The 16,087-nt window shown below is 46.1% G+C and overlaps 1 protein-coding gene across 1 annotated transcript in view; it reads left to right on the forward strand.

The window, feature by feature from the left end:
* LOC126263323 (serine/arginine repetitive matrix protein 1-like) overlaps positions 1-16,087 on the forward strand; it is a 550,556-nt gene that overhangs the window by 429,640 nt on the left and 104,829 nt on the right. Inside the window, exon 9 of the mRNA XM_049960412.1 lies at positions 13,187-13,449. Coding sequence (XP_049816369.1) covers positions 13,187-13,449 — 263 coding nt within the window. The remainder of the gene's footprint in view (positions 1-13,186; positions 13,450-16,087) is intronic.

Genomic DNA, 16,087 nt, shown 5'->3' on the forward strand with positions numbered 1-16,087 from the left:
TATTCCATAGGTCGGTTAATACCGTTAATCTCAGCAGCACTGGACCAGTGTTTGTATGAGAGACATAGACACTTTGAGACACGAGTAAAAGATGAAGTCTTTTTTTTCAGCGAGCTCACACCATGTACGCATGTGCGTTACAGGGTGGCTATTCCGTGTTATTTTCATTACAATACCTTTCGCTTTATACAGGGCAGTACAAGAAACATTATTATTCAACAGAGTTACAGAAACAGAATTTGGATCAAACACCTGTATACACGCATATACTTCCTTCCGACGGATTTCAGAGATAGACCGCGTTTGCCGTACAATGGATAGTGGCCTTCCATCTCTCCTTTAAAGCACTGTGCTTTGAACATCTTTGCTGCCTCGAAAGGGTACCACTGAATTATCGATTGTCTGCTGTCAGTTACGAGTCTCTTGAGCGTTTGTGATTACAGTGCATCACAGGGAAACATAAATCCATTTTGCACCGAGTAAGATTCGCTGTAAACTTGCTTGCTGGTTCACGTAACAGCTCCCAAGCGGGCTTCCATCGATGATGAAACTACTTCCCTGCAGAGAGCTTCATCTACTTGCGCGTGAGAGCTCCGGTGCTTGGGAGATTCTGTGAATGCTACCTGTTCTGGCAGTCAGTAGTACTGTCTACGTCTGGAAGGCGCGGCCTCATCGCAAGTGCATCCACGCTAGGGAGGCACTCATCTGGGAAATAACCTCAAAGTGCGTCTTAGTTACCATAGATATCACCACAGTGGAAGATAAAAAGTTTTGTTGTTTTGAACGATACATATAGGGGAGAGTCTTTACATTTTGAGAAACCTCCCAGTTCTAACAAACAACAGTAATTGAAGCGAACATTTTACAGCAAAACTATTTTCATTAGGCCTTACATAATGAGTCTCCTTTGCCATACGAGCTGGCCGTCGCAGCTTACTACTAGACAACAATCAAGCACGTCAACTTGAAAACTTACGGCGAATCTCACTCAATGTGAGACGGGTTCTAGGCTACTGTTTCATAGTGTGAAAGGAAAGATAGGAGGAAGGAAGGTTATGGCTGAATGTCATTGACGGGACGTATTACACTATTCTACGTAGTACCTCTCTTCTTCCTCTTTTTTTTCTTTCGTTCCTTCCTTTCTTCTTACAGTACACAGAAGACCAACTGATCCATAATTGTATCTCTCACTAGCGCAGTCCGGATTGTAATTAATAATACAATAGTAATAAAAGAGAGTGAAGCATCTGGAAGGGGAGGAGGAAGGGATATAAATCTTCATTGCTTTAGAGAGTACGTGATGTTATTCCGGTGATTACAATATCGAGTCAAATTTACGAAACACTCGGCATTACGAAACCATTTATCAGTGTGACGTAAAGTCGTTGTATGCTCTCCTGAGGCTGACATACCCAACTGCTTTAATTGGTTTTTGATGTCCTAGATACTGGCACTGGGGTAGAGTCGATGTGCGAGCTCGTCCCACAAATGTTCTAATGTGGACCGATCTGCGGACCTTGCAAGTCACGGGAGTACCCCAACATCACGCAGACAGCTTATAGAGACACTTGCCATTTGTCGATGACCACAGTCCTTTTGGCAACACGATACTGTCTCATGAGAGGTAGCACATTGCGACGCAAGATGCACGTGAAGTACAGTTGTGCTCTCAGTTTTCCCTAAATCACTATCAGCCATGACGTGAAGTCATATTCGATGGCTCCCTCCCTACAACATAACGGCAGGATTAACACAGATGCACATCTCCAGAACATGGGAAGAATATGATATCTCCCCATATAGCTGTCGTACTAGTCGACGATAGTATTCGGATTAACACAGAACCGCCATGTATCGCTGAACACAATGCGACGATATTCATCAGCATTCCATGATTACCAGTCCACGGCACCACTCCAAATGCAATAATTTGTGTTTTGGTGTTAACAACAGCCTTCGCATGGGACTGTAATTCCCTAGTCCTGCTGCTGCTAGTCTCTGACCAAGGGTGAGGGATGATGCAAAATGTTGCAGGAGTCAATTACTTGTTCTTGGATGACAGACGCCGATGTTAGAGGGTTACGACGTCCTTGGTACATGATACAGCGATCCTACCTCGTGGCAGTCAGACATAGTCGACTGGAACACTGACGATGAGTATGTCTGCCCTCACGTTCCCAGAGAGTCACACGTCAGGCCACTGGCACAACCAAACTCCACACAAAACTGAATTTTTTTGTTTTTTGTTTTGGGGCGCAAAACTTCTATGGTCATTAGCGCCGGTCCGTGACTTAGGAAACAGTAAAAAACTGAAATTTAAAACCAGCAGCAATGAGAACGAAAGTCATAAAATTGGAGAAACTAAAAGCAGAAGGAAGGCTTAAAAATCCACTACAGAAAGGGGTTGGTTGTCCCCAAAAAAAAGCTTCAAATGACTGACGTCATTTCACTGGCACTAATAAACTTGAGAACGCGGTCGGCGGAGCGCGTGTCATCTGCTAAAATCGACGATATATCAGGCGATAGCTGTAGACGGGAGCGTAACGGATTAAAATAGGGGCACTCAATTAAAAGGTGTCTTACCGTCCACAGCTGAGAGCAGTGGGGACATAGTGGGGGAGGATCGCCGCTTAAAAGATGTCGATGGCTAAAAAGACAGTGCCCTATCCGGAGTCTAGTTAAAATTACCTCCTCCCTACGACGCGTTCGGGAGGAAGAGGTCCAAGCACAAGGAAGAGCTTTCACGTCCCGCAATTTATTATGGGTAAGTGTCGACCAATGCGTGTCCCATAAATGAACAACACGACGACATAGAACGCTCCGTAGATCGGCGAAGGGAAGCGATTGAATAGCTGGCCGAGGAAGTGAGACTGCAGCCTTGGCTGCAATATCGGCCGCCTCATTTCCACAGATACCAACGTGTCCCGGGAGCCAGAGGAACGCCACCGAGACGCCCCCCAGGTGGAGCAAGCGCAGACAGTCCTGAATCCGGTGGATCAGAGGGTGCACAGGATAAAGAGCGTGGAGACTGAGGAGAGAGCTGAGAGAATCTGAGCAGATAACGTACTGTATCCGCTGATGGCGGCGGATGTAGTGGACAGCCTGGAGAACAGCGTAAAGCTCCGCAGGATAAACCGAACACTGGTCGGGAAGCCGAAAGTGATTTGAGGTGTCGCCAACAATATAGGCACTCCCTACACCTAACGATGTTTTCGAGCCGTCGGTGTAAATAAATGTGGCGTCCGTCATTTGTGCACATAGAGCAGCAAATGCCCAACGATAAACAAGTGAAGGGGTACCATCCTTGGGAAATCGACAAAGGTCACGGAGCAGGCAGATCCGGGAACGGAGCCAAGGCGGTGCTGTACCCCAAGTTGTCAAGAAGGTTTTAGGAAAGCGGAAGGAAAGAGAACGGAGTAGTTGACGGAAGCGGACTCCCGGTGGTAGTAGGGAAGAGGGGCGGCCTGCATACACTACATCAAAGGAGGCGTCGAAAAAAAGGTCATGGGCCGGATTAGCAGGCATGGAAGACAGATGGCTAGCATAACGACTCAGAAGAACTGCTCGCCGATTGGACAGCGGAGGTTCAGCAGTCTCAGCATAAAGGCTTTCTACAGGGCTGGTGTAAAAAGCTCCAGGCACTAAATGTAATCCACGGTGGTGGATAGAGTCGAGACGCCGAAGAATAGACGGCCGAGCAGAGGAGTAGACTATGCTTCCATAGTCCAATTTCGAGCGCACAAAGGCGCGATAGAGGCGGAGAAGGACCACTCGGTCCGCTCCCCAGGAGGTACCATTCAGGACACGGAGGGTTTTAAGGGATCGCAGACAGCGAGCCGAAAGATAGGAAACGTGGGAGGACCAGCACAGTTTTCTGTCAAACATAAGACCCAAGAATTTAGCGACGTTGGAAAACGGAAGGTTGACAGGACCTAGATGTAAGGAGGGCGGAAGAAACTCCTTACGTCGCCAAAAATTAACGCAAACGGTCTTACTGGGAGAAAAACGGAAGCCGGTGTCGATGCTCCAAGAGTGGAGGCGATCGAGACATCCTTGAAGACGTCGTTCAAGAAGGCTGGTCCGTTGAGAGCTGTAGTAGATCGCAAAATCGTCCACAAAGAGGGAGCCCGAGACATCAGGAAGGAGACAATCCGTAATTGGATTGATGGCAATGGCAAACAGTACAACACTCAGCACGGAGCCCTGGGGTACCCCGTTTTCTTGGGAGAAAGTACGGGAGAGAGTAGTGTTCACCCGCACCCTAAATGTGCGCTCTGCCATAAATACGCGAAGAAAAAGGGGCAGCCGACCTCGAAAGCCCCAAGAGAACAGTGTGCAGAGGATGCCTGTCCTCCAACAGATATCGTATGCTCTCTCCAGATCAAAAAATATTGCTACTGTTTGGCGTTTCCGGAGAAAATTGTTCATGATATAAGTGGAGAGAGCAACAAGATGGTCAACTGCAGAACGATGCTTTCGGAATCCGCATTGGGCAGGTGTTAAAAGACTGCGGGATTCCAGCCACCACGCTAAACGGTAATTCACCATACGCTCCAAAACCTTACAGACACTACTCGTGAGAGAAATGGGGCGATAGCTAGAGGGGAGATGTTTGTCCTTTCCAGGTTTCGGAACAGGAACGACGATAGCGTCCCGCCATCGTCTGGGAAAAGTACTGTCGGTCCAAATTCGATTATAAAGGCGAAGGAGGTAACGCAGACTATGGGTTGATAAATGTAGCAACATTTGGACGTGGATACCATCCGGTCCTGGGGCGGAGGAGCGAGAAGAAGAGAGTGCATGTTGGAGTTCCCGCATGGAGAAAACAGTATTGTAGCTTTCGCGATTCTGAGAGGAGAAAGCAAGAGGTCACACTTCCGCTGCACGTTTCTTCGGGAGAAACGCTGGCGGGTAATTTGAAGAGCTCGAAATATCAGCAAAGTGCTGACCCAGAGAGTTAGAAATTGCGACGGGGTCCACTAATGTGTCATGCGCGACAGTGAGCCCAGAGACCGGGGAGAAACTAGGCGCGCCTGAGAACCGTCGAAGCCGACTCCAAACTTCCGAGGAGGGAGTGAAGGCGTTAAATGAGCTAATAAAGAATTTCCAGCTTGCCTTCTTGCTATCGCGGATGACACGACGGCATCGCGCTCGGAGCTGCTTATAGCGGATACAGTTGGCCAAAGTAGGATGGTGGCGGAAAACGCGGAGAGCACGTCGCCGCTCACGTAGTGCATCACGGCGTGCCTCGTTCCACCAAGGAACTGGGGGGGCGCCGGGGCAATTCGGGGGTGCGTGGTATTGAATGTTCCGCAGCTGTAAGAATAACGTCGGTAATATGTGTGACCTCATCGTCGACGCTGGGAAAGTGACGGTCATCGAATGTCGCTAGAGACGAAAAAAGTGTCCAATCGGCTTGGGCAAACTTCCAGCGTCGCGGGCGCATGTAGGGCAGTTGAGGCTGCAGTCTAAGGACACATGGAAAGTGGTCACTCGAGTGTGTATCATCAAGGGCGAACCATTCGAAGCGCCGAGCTAGCGGAACAGTACCGACCGCAAGATCCAAATGAGATAAATTTGTCGTGGAGGCAGACAAAAATGTAGGGACCCCAGTGTTGAGGCAAACTAGATCTGCTTGGTGGAAGACGTCTAGCAATAGTGAGCCACGTGGACAAGGATGTGGAGATCCCCAAAGCGTGTGGTGGGCATTGAAGTCCCCAACCAGCAAATATGGGGGTGGAAGCTGACCAAGAAGATGAAGGAGATCAGCTCGTGCCATTGGTGTGGACGATGGAATGTATACAGTACAAAGAGAGAACGTGTATCCGGAAAGGGAAAGACGGACGGCGACAGCTTGGAAGGAAGTGTTTAAATGGATTGGGTGATAATGGAGAGTTTCATGGAGAAGAATCATGAGTCCTCCATGTGCTGGAGTGCCTTCAACAGAGGGGAGATCATATCGGACGGACTGAAAATGAGGGAGAACAAAGCGGTCATGGGGACGCATCTTTGTTTCCTGAAGACAGAAGATGACCGGCGAGTAGGATTGTAAGAGGATCGACAATTCATCCCGATTGGCTCGAATACCGCGGATATTCCAGTGGATAATGGACATAGGGTGAACAGAAAATGGAGGAATGTGATCAAGGTCGCTGTCAACTCAACGACTGCTCTGAGCTTGCGACCGACAGCATGGAATGGCATTCAGCCGAAGGCAGAAGATCCTGATCCATAGGTTGGTCAGGAGCAGCTCCTGCCACCAGCGACCGGCCGGTTGATCGGCCGCCAGCAGTGCGCCTCGGCGACACAGAAGACGGCCGAGGGCGATTTCCGCCAGGTGGTGCTGTAGATGGGACACGCCTTGGCGGAGAAGGAGAGGAACTGGGTTTCTCTGTAGCCTTCTTGGAAGTATGATGTTTAGAGGAAGGAGGAACCGATGGTTGGGAAGTTGCCGTACGTAAAAACTCTTCACGAGTATGCTCTTTTTTCGAAGTCTTGGTGTCTGACTTTTGGGCTCGAGATTTAGCAGAACTCGACGAAGGGTGAGCCAGAGAATGGGCAGGCGAAAGTGGTGAGGTTGAACGTGCGATCTTTGCGCTGGCCGATCTGACGACCGTGTCACTAAAGGTGAGGTCGCAAGTCTGCGTGGCCGCCTCCTTTGTTGGCCGATGAGAAGCAAGGACAGTGCTGTATTTTCCTTTCTGAGGCACGGTGGGCTGTCGTCTGGCGAATAATTTTCGAGCAGCAAAGGTCGACACCTTTTCCTTTACTCTAATTTCCTGGATGAGCTTTTCGTCCTTAAAAACGGGACAATCTCGAGAGGAAGCAGCGTGGTCACCCATACAGTTGATGCAGCGAGGGGATGGAGGTGGACAAGCACCCTCATGGGCATCCCTGCCACACGTAACACATTTGGCCGGATTGGAACAGGACTGGCTGGTGTGATTGAACCGCTGACATCGATAGCAACGCGTAGGGTTTGGGAGGTAAGGGCGAACGGAAATTATCTCATAGCCTGCTTTGATTTTCGATGGGAGTTGAACTTTGTCAAATGTCAAGAAGACAGTGCGGGTTGGAATGATGTTCGTGTCAACCCTTTTCATAACCCTATGAACAGCCGTTACGCCCTGGTCAGACAGGTAGTGCTGAATTTCTTCTCCTCAGACAGTCCATCGAGGGAGCGTGTATAAACGACTCCACGCGAGGAATTTAAGGTACGGTGCGGTTCCACCCGGACAGGGAAAGTGTGTAGTAGTGAGGTCCGCAGCAATTTTTGGGCCTGGAGGGCACTGACTGTTTCTAACAACAGGGTGCCATTCCGTAATCTGGAACAAGACTTTACTGGACCTGCAATTGCGTCGACACCTTTCTGAATAATGAAACGGTTGACCGTGGAGAAGTCGTGACCTTCGTCAGACCGAGAAACAACAAGGAACTGTGGCAACGATGGAAGAACTGACTGTGGCTGAGACTCAGTGAACTTACGTTTGTGAGCAGACATAGTGGAAGGTGAGGAAACCATTGCGGAAGAATCCCCCATGATTACCGGCGTCTCCGATGGCGCGCTCCTCCCTTGTGGGGGCCCTCTCTGAGGGCACTCCCGCCTTAGGTGATTGTTCACACCTCAGGTCACACCTCCCGACAAACGGACGGAGGGACCAATCGGCACTTTCGGAAGGTATCAGCTCGAGTAATCACCCCTCCCTGGGCCTGGCCGTTACCAGGGGGTAGGTACGTGTCCTACCTGTCTACCCGGGGCGGGGAATTACGCGTTACCCCGTCACCGGCTACGCATGGAAATGCGTGGGTCGGCCTTCAGACACGCACAGGGAGGAAGAAAGAGAAAGGGAAAGGAAAGAAGAGAGGTCTCAAACGCCGCAGTGGAGAAAAGGGTAGAGAGAAGAGGTAAGGAAAAGAGAAGGACAAAGGAAGGATGAAGACTTACAAGCAAGGAAGGCGAAGAATGTGGTATATTTACAAGCGTCCGTCTCCAGACGTAGGCACAAACCATAACCCCAGAAGGGGATAAAGGGAAAGAAAGAGCCAGAGGTGAGGGGGGGGGGCGAAGATGGGGGATGGGGAAGGATGTGGAAAGGGAAGGTATGCAGCCCGGAAAGGAAGGGAGGCCACATCAGCTCGGGGTCCCGTGCTCGCTACGCACGTATCCACAAAAGAGTTGTGGATCCCGTGGGGGTGGGGGGGGCGTGGGGGGGGGGGGTGGGAGGGGTCACACAAAACTGAATGCTGCACGATTCGATCTGCCCTCCAAATGGAGACCCACAGTAAGGCTCCTTCAAACTCTGTCATCTGCTGATAACGCTGCCTCACCCGCGTAGGGGGCATAGTCGTGTCCTTGAAAGTGATTACTCAACATCTGATGTCTTCACGCTAGTTATACAATGTGAGTCATTAGCTATTGTCACCTAGAATAACTCCGAAAGTATGATAGCACCTAAAAAGTTTGTGGGACAAACGTTGCATGGGATAACGGGGTTCATAATATGATGTCGGTTTTTTGTTGTTGGGTGGGGTCGCATCAGAGATATGAAGGTCAACTTTGTCTTTTTAAATTGGATGCTGTAGTTTGGTGCTTATTTTCTGATAGCTGCTATCGAGACGAATCCAATGATGCGTAACAGTAAGATCTTTGAAGGTCAACGAAGTTCAAAAAGGTGGCATGAACGTCCGTTTACAGAAAGTGTTCGAAGTGATGACCACTAGTATGAATGCAGTGCTGCAATCTTCGGTTCATGGATTAAGTGGTATTCCTTATCAGTTCAGCACTTATCGAAGTACATGCTCTGACAATTCTCTCTCGTATATCATGCAAATAGTAAATATTCTCCTAATACGGCGTATCCATCTCACACCACTGACATGTAAACACCATTCGACGGTGTCACAGCACAACACTAATAGGAACGGTGAGACTAGTGTCGTCGAATCAACCGAATGTGAATGATGTATTCCCTCGAAGAACAAGTCGATATGATTCTCATTTTCGGAGAATGCCAACGAAATTCAGTGAGAGCTAGAGTCTTATACGCTGAAAGATATCCTCGGCGTACTCACCCTGCAAGTCGTGCAATTAAATATGTGTATGATATATAGAAAACAACTGGATCTTTAACGCATCGGAAACATATCCGGCAAAGGAAAGTTACTGAAGAGGAAACGGAAATTGGTACTCTTGCCACTGGTTCGAGATCCTTGTGATAGTTCTCGTCAAATCGCAAAGGTATCTAGCATGAGCCTGAGTAGTATTGTTCGTGTTCTGCATCACCATAAATATCATCCTATCATATCAGTCTCCACCAAGAATTAACTGTTACGGATTGTATGCATCGCATTGAATTCAGCCGATGAGCTCAACTTCAGATTCAGAGAGATGACACATTTATTAATTTGATTTTATTTACTGACGAGTCTATATCACGAACCATGTAAATGTTAATATGCATAACATGCATTATTGGGCAACTGAAAATCCATTTCGGCTGCGGCAAGTTGCACACCAAAAACCGTGGTCGGTGAGTATATGGTGTGGTATTCTGGAGGACAGAATTATAGGCCCCTATTTCATCGAAGGAAATGTTAATGGTAGGAAGTACACCACATTCCTGCAAGAAACATTAGGTCTCTTATTGGAAGAAATACCTTTAAGAACAGCGAACAGAATGTAGTATAAATAAAATGTTCAAATGTGTGTGAATTCCCAAGGGACCAAACTGCTGAGGTTATCGGTCCCTACACTTACACATTACTTAAATTAACTTGCGCTAAGAACAACACACACACCGATGCCCGAGGGAGGACTTGCAGAGACAATTCCCAGATCGTTGGATTGGACGCGGAAGAGATGTGTCGTGGCCGGCTCGTTCGCAAAACTTGACAAATGGCTCTGAGCACTATGGGACTCAACTTCTGAGGTCATTAGTCCCCTAGAACTTAGAACTAGTTAAACCTAACTAACCTAAGGACATCACAAACATCCATGCCCGAGGCAGGATTCGAACCTGCGACCGTAGCGGTCTTGCGGTTCCAGACTGCAGCGCCTTTAACCGCACGGCCACTTCGGCCGGCGCAAAACTTGACGTCTCTGGATTTTTTCTTGTGGGGATTCCTAAAAGACATTGTTTATAAAGACGTTCCAACTACACCTTAAGATATGCGAGATAGAATTGTCAGATCATGTGCTTCGATAAGTGCCGATGTGATAAGGAATAGTACTCAATCCATCATAAGAAGGTTGCAGCACTGCATTGATACCAATGGTCATCACTTCGAACACCTTCTGCAAATGGACATTCATGCCACCTTTGTGACCCTCAAAAACCTTGTTGTTACACATCATTGGATTCGGCTCGATAGATCAGAAAATAAGCACCAAACTATAGCATCCCATTAAAAAAAATTGACCTTCATATCTCTGAAACGACCGCACTTAGCACCAAAAAACGAACGTCGTATTATGAACCCCGCTGTCCCATGCAACTTTTGTCCCACAAACTTTTCAACTCCTGTCATACTTTAGGAGTTATTCTGGCTGGCAATGATCTGTTCATTTTTACCGGAGGACCCGTCCATTCCATGTGTAGTTGTTGTTGTTGTTGTGGTCTTCAGTCTTGAGACTGGTTTGATGCAGCTCTCCCTACTCTATCCTGTGCAAGCTTCTTCATCTCCCAGTACCTACTGCAACCTACATCCTTCTGAATCTGCTTAGTGTATTCATCTCTTGGTCTCCCTCTACGATTTTTACCCTCCACGCTGCCCTCCAATACTAAATTGGTGATCCCCCGATGTCTCAGGACATGTCCTACCAACCGATCCCTTCTTCTAGTCAAGTTGTGCCAAAAGCTCTTCTTCTCCCCAATTCTATTCAATACCTCCTCAGTAGTTATGGGATCTACCCACCTAATCTTCAGCATTCTTCTGTAGCCCCACATTTCGAAAGCTTCTATTCTCTTCTTGTCTAAACTATTTATCGTCCACGTTTCACTTCCATGCATGGCTACACTCCATACAAATACTTACAGAAACGACCTCCTCACACTTAAATCTACACTCGATGTTAACAAATTTCTCTTCTCCAGAAACGCTTTCCTTGCCATTGCCAGTGTACAATTTATATCCTCTCTACTTCGACCATCATCGGTTATTTTGCTCCCCAAATAGCAAAACTCCTTTACTACTTTAAGTGTCTCATTTCCTAATCTAATTCCCTCAACATCACCCGACTTCATTCGTCTACATTCCATTATCCTCGTTTTGCTTTTGTTGATGTTCATCTTATATCCTCCTTTCAAGACACTGTCCATTCCGTTCAACTGCTCTTCCAAGTCCTTTGCTGTCTCTGACAGAATTACAATGTCATCGGCGAACCTCAAAATTTTTTTTTCTTTTCCGTGGATTTTAATACCTACTCCGAACTTTTCTTTTCTTTCCTTTATTGCTTGCTCAATATACAGATTGAATAACATCGGGGACAGGCTATAACCCTGTCTCACTCCCTTCCCAACCACTGCTTCCCTTTCATGCCCCTCGACTCTTATAAATGCCACCTGCTTTCTGTACAAATTGTAAATAACCTTTCGCTCCCTGTATTTTACCCCTGCCACCTTCAGAATTTGAAAGAGAGTATTCCAGTCAACATTGTCAAAAGCTTTCTCTAAGTCTACAAATGCTAGAAACGTAGGTTTGCCTTTCCTTAATCTTTCTTCTAAGATAAGTCGTAGGGTCAATATTGCCTCACGTGTTCCAACATTTCTACGGAATCCAAACTGATCTTCCCCGAGGTCGGCTTCTATCAGTTTTTCCATTCGTCTGTAAAGAATTCGCGTTAGTATTTTGCAGCTGTGACTTAATAAACTGATAGTTCGGTAATTTTCACATCTGTCAACACCTGCTTTCTTTGGGATTGGACTTATTATATTCTTCTTGAAGTCTGAGGGTATTTCGCCTGTCTCATACATCTTGCTCACCAGATGGTAGAGTTTTGTCAGGACTGGCTCTCCCAAGGCTGTCAGCGGTTCTAATGGAATGTTGTCTACTCCGGGGGCCTTGTTTAGACTCAGGTCTTTCAGTGCTCTGTCAAACTCTTCACGCAGTATCATATCTCCCATTTCATCTTCATCTACATCCTCTTCCATTTCCATAATATTGTCCTCAAGTACTTCGCCCTTGTATAGACCCTCTATATACTCCTTCCACCTTTCTGCTTTCCCTTCTTTACTCAGAACTGGGTTTCCATCCATTCCATGTAAACACCATTATGGAGCCATCACCAGCCTGCATAGTGCTTTGTTGACAACTTGGATCCATGGCTTCGTGGGGTCTGTGTCACACTCGAACCCTACCATCAGCTCTTACCAACTGAAACCAGGATTCATCTGACCAGGCCAAGGTTTTCGAGTCGTCTAGGGCCCAATCGATATGGTCACGAGCCCGGGAGAAGCACTGCAGGTGATGTCGTGCTGTTTGAAAAAGCACCCGCGTAGGTTGTCTGCTGCCATAGCCCATTATCGCCATATTTCTCAACACTGTCCTAAAGGGTACGTTCGTCGTACTTCCCAAATTGATTTCTGCAATTATTTCAAGCAGTTTACTTGTCTGTTACCACTGACAACTCATCGCAAACGCCACTGCTATCGGTTGTTTACTGAAATCCGTCGGCCACTGCGTTATGCGTGGTGAGACATAACGCCTGAAATGCCGTGTTCTCAGCACATTTTTGACACTTTGGATCTCGTAATACTGAATTCCCTAATCATTTTCGAAATGGAATGTCCCATGTATCTAGCTCCAACTACCATCCAAATTCTGTTAAATCCACTCTTGCAGCCATATTCACGTCGGAGACCTTTTCATATGGGTCAGTTGTGCACAAACGACTGATTTTACACCTTGTGTTCAAGATACTACCGCCGTCTGCATATCGCTATTACGTGATTCCGCCATCTCAGTGTAGTAAAAGATATCCAGTGATGTAATGAGGATCTAAGGAATGTATCAGTAAAAGATAGTCGTGAGGTATTTTACTCACTCTCTGAAGAAGGTGTGCTTCGTATTGGTTATATATCTATATATAGACATTAAACAGCATGGCAAGGGATACAGTGGCTGCTTGACTGGTGAGGCAGTGACGTTCACCAGACACAGAGACGTGCACGTTCGCCACTTTGTGTAGGGACGGCCGGCTGCGCGTGGACGACGAGGTGGTGAACGTGGACGGACGGCTGGTGCGCGGCCTCGCCACGCTGTCCGAGGCGCGGGCGCTGCTGGCGGACGCACGCCTGCCGGAGGTGGAGCTGGTGGTGGCGCGCGACGAGCAGCCGCCCCCGCCGCCCCCACCCGCCCCCGGGCAGCCGCCCAGCCCGCCCCCTCGCGCCGCCAGTCCTTGTCCCAGCGGGCGCATCAGCCCGGCGCACTCTGAACACCACAGGGCACCTGGTGAGTACAGCCACACAGTCTCCTCGCAGGAGGACGGAACCTCAATACAGACACTGTACAGAGATAAATCGTAACGATATGGAATGAGTCATTTTACGTTCACATTGCGAATTAATTTGTACATAACGTTACAATCTGAAAACATATTTATATTTTTAAAGAAGAATGGAAAGATGATGTACATACGTGAGTTAGTAATACCTACACGCCACCTTTTACGCATTACAATAATAGAAATTCTTCAACGGAATAGAAGTTGTCCAGGAGAAACGTTCTCAGTTTGTTTTCAAATTTCACTTTCCTGCCAGACATTTTATATCACTGGGCAAATCATCAAAAATTTTTGTTTCAGCAACGTGCACCTCTTTTTGTGCTAAAGTTAACCTTAATGTAATCAATGTCATTTTTCCTTCTTGTATTGTAACAGTATACAGCATTACTTCATTTGAACTGTATTGGATTACTGACAACAAACTTCATGAGGGAATAAATATATTGTGAAGCAGCAGTCAAAATGCCGAACTCCTTGAACAGATGTCTACAAGATGTTAGTGGATGAGTACCATATAATTTTCTTACAGCACATTTTTGAGCAACGAAGACTCTTTTTTAAAGATGATTTACCCCAGAACATTATTGAATGAAAATAAGCAAAATTTGTTAACCTACTGCTTTGCCTCTCCCCAAGATATGCAATGATCCTAAGAACAAATGTGGCTGAAATAAGTTGTTTTATGAGTTCCAAAATGTGCATTTTCCATATTAAATTCTCATCACGATAAACACCTAAGAATTTTGAAGTTTCCACCCTGTCAGTTATTTTCTCAGCATGTGCTACACACATTACTGGTGTAGTACCTCTAGATGTTCAAAACTGAATGTGCTGAGTCCTTTTTAAAATTGAGGGTGATACCATTCGCAGGCAGTGATACTTTTAAGAACTTTGTTTACCATTACTTCTGTTTCTAAGTATATGCTTGGGTCGATTCAATACTAGTGTCATCTGCAAAAAGAACTATTTCTGCTCGTCGTATATAAGACGGAGGTTCCTTTACAGCTATGACGAATAATAGTGGACCCAAGACTGAGCCTTGAGGAACACCGTACGTGATTTCTCACCAGTCAGGCTTATGTCCCCTAACAATATTGGTCGAATAACTATGTACACTTTTCTACGTTCTAATGGTTAGATATGACGACCATATGCATCCATGACAGTCTGAACCGAACTAGAGATACCATTTGACGATTGTTATTAGCACTTTTCGAACATGGAATGTTCAGCTATTGTGCACAATCTCTTCAGTATTCTCAGCCCTGGAAACAGTAACTTCTTCAACTATTTGTGGTGCAGTCGGCCTTTCCCAGAAGCAACTCCCAAATCGTCAGTTGATTCGAATTTCGATATATGTTCTGCAATTCCAGTGTGGAAAGAGGACCTCTCCATATTCCTTTAATGCGCGAAGAGCAGTAGCACTATTACCCCCATTACCTCCCAGGCCCCGCCCCCGTCGAGCGTTTGAGAAGTGACGTCAAAAATTTTGAAAAATTAATTTTTCAAAAATATGTTCATTTTGTAGCGCACATCTTTTTGAAAAGTTTGATACCTAAAACATATATGTTCGAGGATATATAATACATGTTATTTGGTCTTAAGTGTGCCAAAATCCCACACCTATTCTCACAGCATTCTTCTATCGCACGTCATTGTATTTCGCTCTGTGGAATTCAAACGTGTATATTTTGTAATTGAAAGCATGAAACCTATATTCAGGACAGTGGAGAATGGAAATATCCTGCGGTACCTCTTGTGCTCCTATTTGGCCTGTTTGACCACCCTTTAAAAAAACTCACCATTAATACTGGCTGGTATTATTTGTAAGCAGGAGAATAAGCACTCTTCAGAAAAGTTGCACTCTTTATTGCGTATTAGCTAATAACTTTCTCTTTTGTGTGGCGTAAAATTAGATATAGGAAACAAAAAAACAGTAAAAACAAGAGACAAGCAAGACAGTACATATTTCTTCAATTTTTTCCCTCCAATGTTGCTATAGCTTCACAAGGCATGCTTTCATTTCTGCGAAAGTATCTATTACCTTATCAAAATTCGTTTTGCTACATAAAATTCAAAAAGTCGTTGTCTAATACTGAAAAAGCTGTTAATACGAATTGATTACGTCTATTTTGTCACTGTCTGCTAGATAAAACGAAATTGGATTTTTTTTAAAAAAACAAACAAATGTGTGTGAAATCTTATGGGACTTAACTGCTAAGGTTATCAGTCCCTAAGCTTACACACTACTTAACCTAAATTATCCTAAGGACAAACACACACACCTATGCCCGAGGGAGGACTCGAACCTCCGCCGGGACCAGCCGCATGGCCTTTATAATATTGCAGCAATTGTAACACGTGCCAAATAAGCGAGACTCTTTTTGGACAAATGGCCATTTTTATCTAGCTCATACATTAATAATACGATAGCATATAATTCATGAAGTACCAATATCAAATGCCTATTGGGCCTACTTCAAGCAAAAAGTTTTATGTTAGGAAATAGTTTCACATTTCATTCATATGCTCCAGTTTCTCAAGCACGAGATCGAAAAGTAGTACCACGAAATTCATATATAAATA

The sequence above is a fragment of the Schistocerca nitens genome, chromosome 6 (genome assembly GCF_023898315.1).
Source record: "Schistocerca nitens isolate TAMUIC-IGC-003100 chromosome 6, iqSchNite1.1, whole genome shotgun sequence".
In the NCBI taxonomy this organism is placed as follows: Eukaryota; Metazoa; Arthropoda; class Insecta; order Orthoptera; family Acrididae; genus Schistocerca; species Schistocerca nitens.